Below are 922 nucleotides of genomic sequence, written 5' to 3'. Positions count from 1 at the left end.
GCATTCATGAGCTAACTGAACAGTTTGATTGCTTGGTATGTATTGTTTTCATGATGAAAGTAATCTATGTTTTTTAGGAGAAAATATATAGTGAACAAAAAAAGAACAGGAAAAAATAATCACCCACAGATAACCAGGACATAGCTTTCAGAGTTTTCTCTGTACACAGATCACTAGGTAAATACCTTTGTAGTTTTACAAAAATGGACTGATGCCATATATATGGTTCACCAAACTTTTTTCTTTTTAATTTTACAATATGCCATAAACATTTTTCCATGCAATGGACAAAAATCTGCTACTCAAACATCAAAGGCTGTAGTTGGATAACAGAGTGATAGCTAAAGCAAGTATTAGCATAAGGTTAAAGCACAGGGCCTGGGCAAATGCCTGCCAGGGGCACTACACAAAAGGAATGTCTTCAAAGCCCCTCTGCGGGGCCCTGCACCCACCCCTGAGTTCCCTTGGGCCCCTTGGGTGGAAGGGGTCCTGTAAACTTTTTTGCATCCACATAAACCCCCCCAATTTCTGTCTGGTTTTCTTCACCTCATCCTCTACCCTGGCCATCTCGTCAAATTCTCTTATCATCTCCTCATTGCTCAAATGCATATCATGTATGGCCTCCTTATATTCCTTGAGGCACTGAGCCAGCCCCTTGTTGGTTTTTCTTTTGGCCTTCCTGGGTACATCATCCCCAGCTGGGCGCTTTCCTGCAACCCTTGGTTCGATGGCTGGCTTTTCTTCTTTTGGCTTTTCCTCATTCACTGGCTTTCCCTCATTCTCTGATTTTTCTTCTTTTGGCTTTCCCTCACTTACTGGTTTTCCTTCTTCTTTTGGCTTTCCCTCACTTACTGGTTTTCCTTCTTTTGGCTTTCCCTCACTTACTGGTTTTTCTTCTTTCTTTTGGCTTTCCCTCAATCAC

General features: G+C 42.0%; 1 protein-coding gene across 1 annotated transcript; it reads right to left on the bottom strand.

Annotated features, from left to right (window-relative positions):
• Positions 1-221: 221 nt before the first annotated feature.
• On the bottom strand, positions 222-906 carry LOC117800602 (transcription elongation factor A protein-like 2; the record flags this gene model as incomplete). The annotated part of the gene is made up of 1 exon (XM_034653157.1): positions 222-906. A coding segment is annotated over one exon (504 nt), but the record flags the coding sequence as incomplete, so codon positions are not given.
• Between the last annotated feature and the right edge of the window lie 16 nt (positions 907-922).

The sequence above is a fragment of the Ailuropoda melanoleuca genome, unplaced genomic scaffold (assembly GCF_002007445.2).
Source record: "Ailuropoda melanoleuca isolate Jingjing unplaced genomic scaffold, ASM200744v2 unplaced-scaffold73184, whole genome shotgun sequence".
In the NCBI taxonomy this organism is placed as follows: Eukaryota; Metazoa; Chordata; class Mammalia; order Carnivora; family Ursidae; genus Ailuropoda; species Ailuropoda melanoleuca.
The sequence above is the reverse complement of the archived record's forward strand: the minus strand, read 5'-3'. Positions and strand labels throughout refer to the sequence as shown.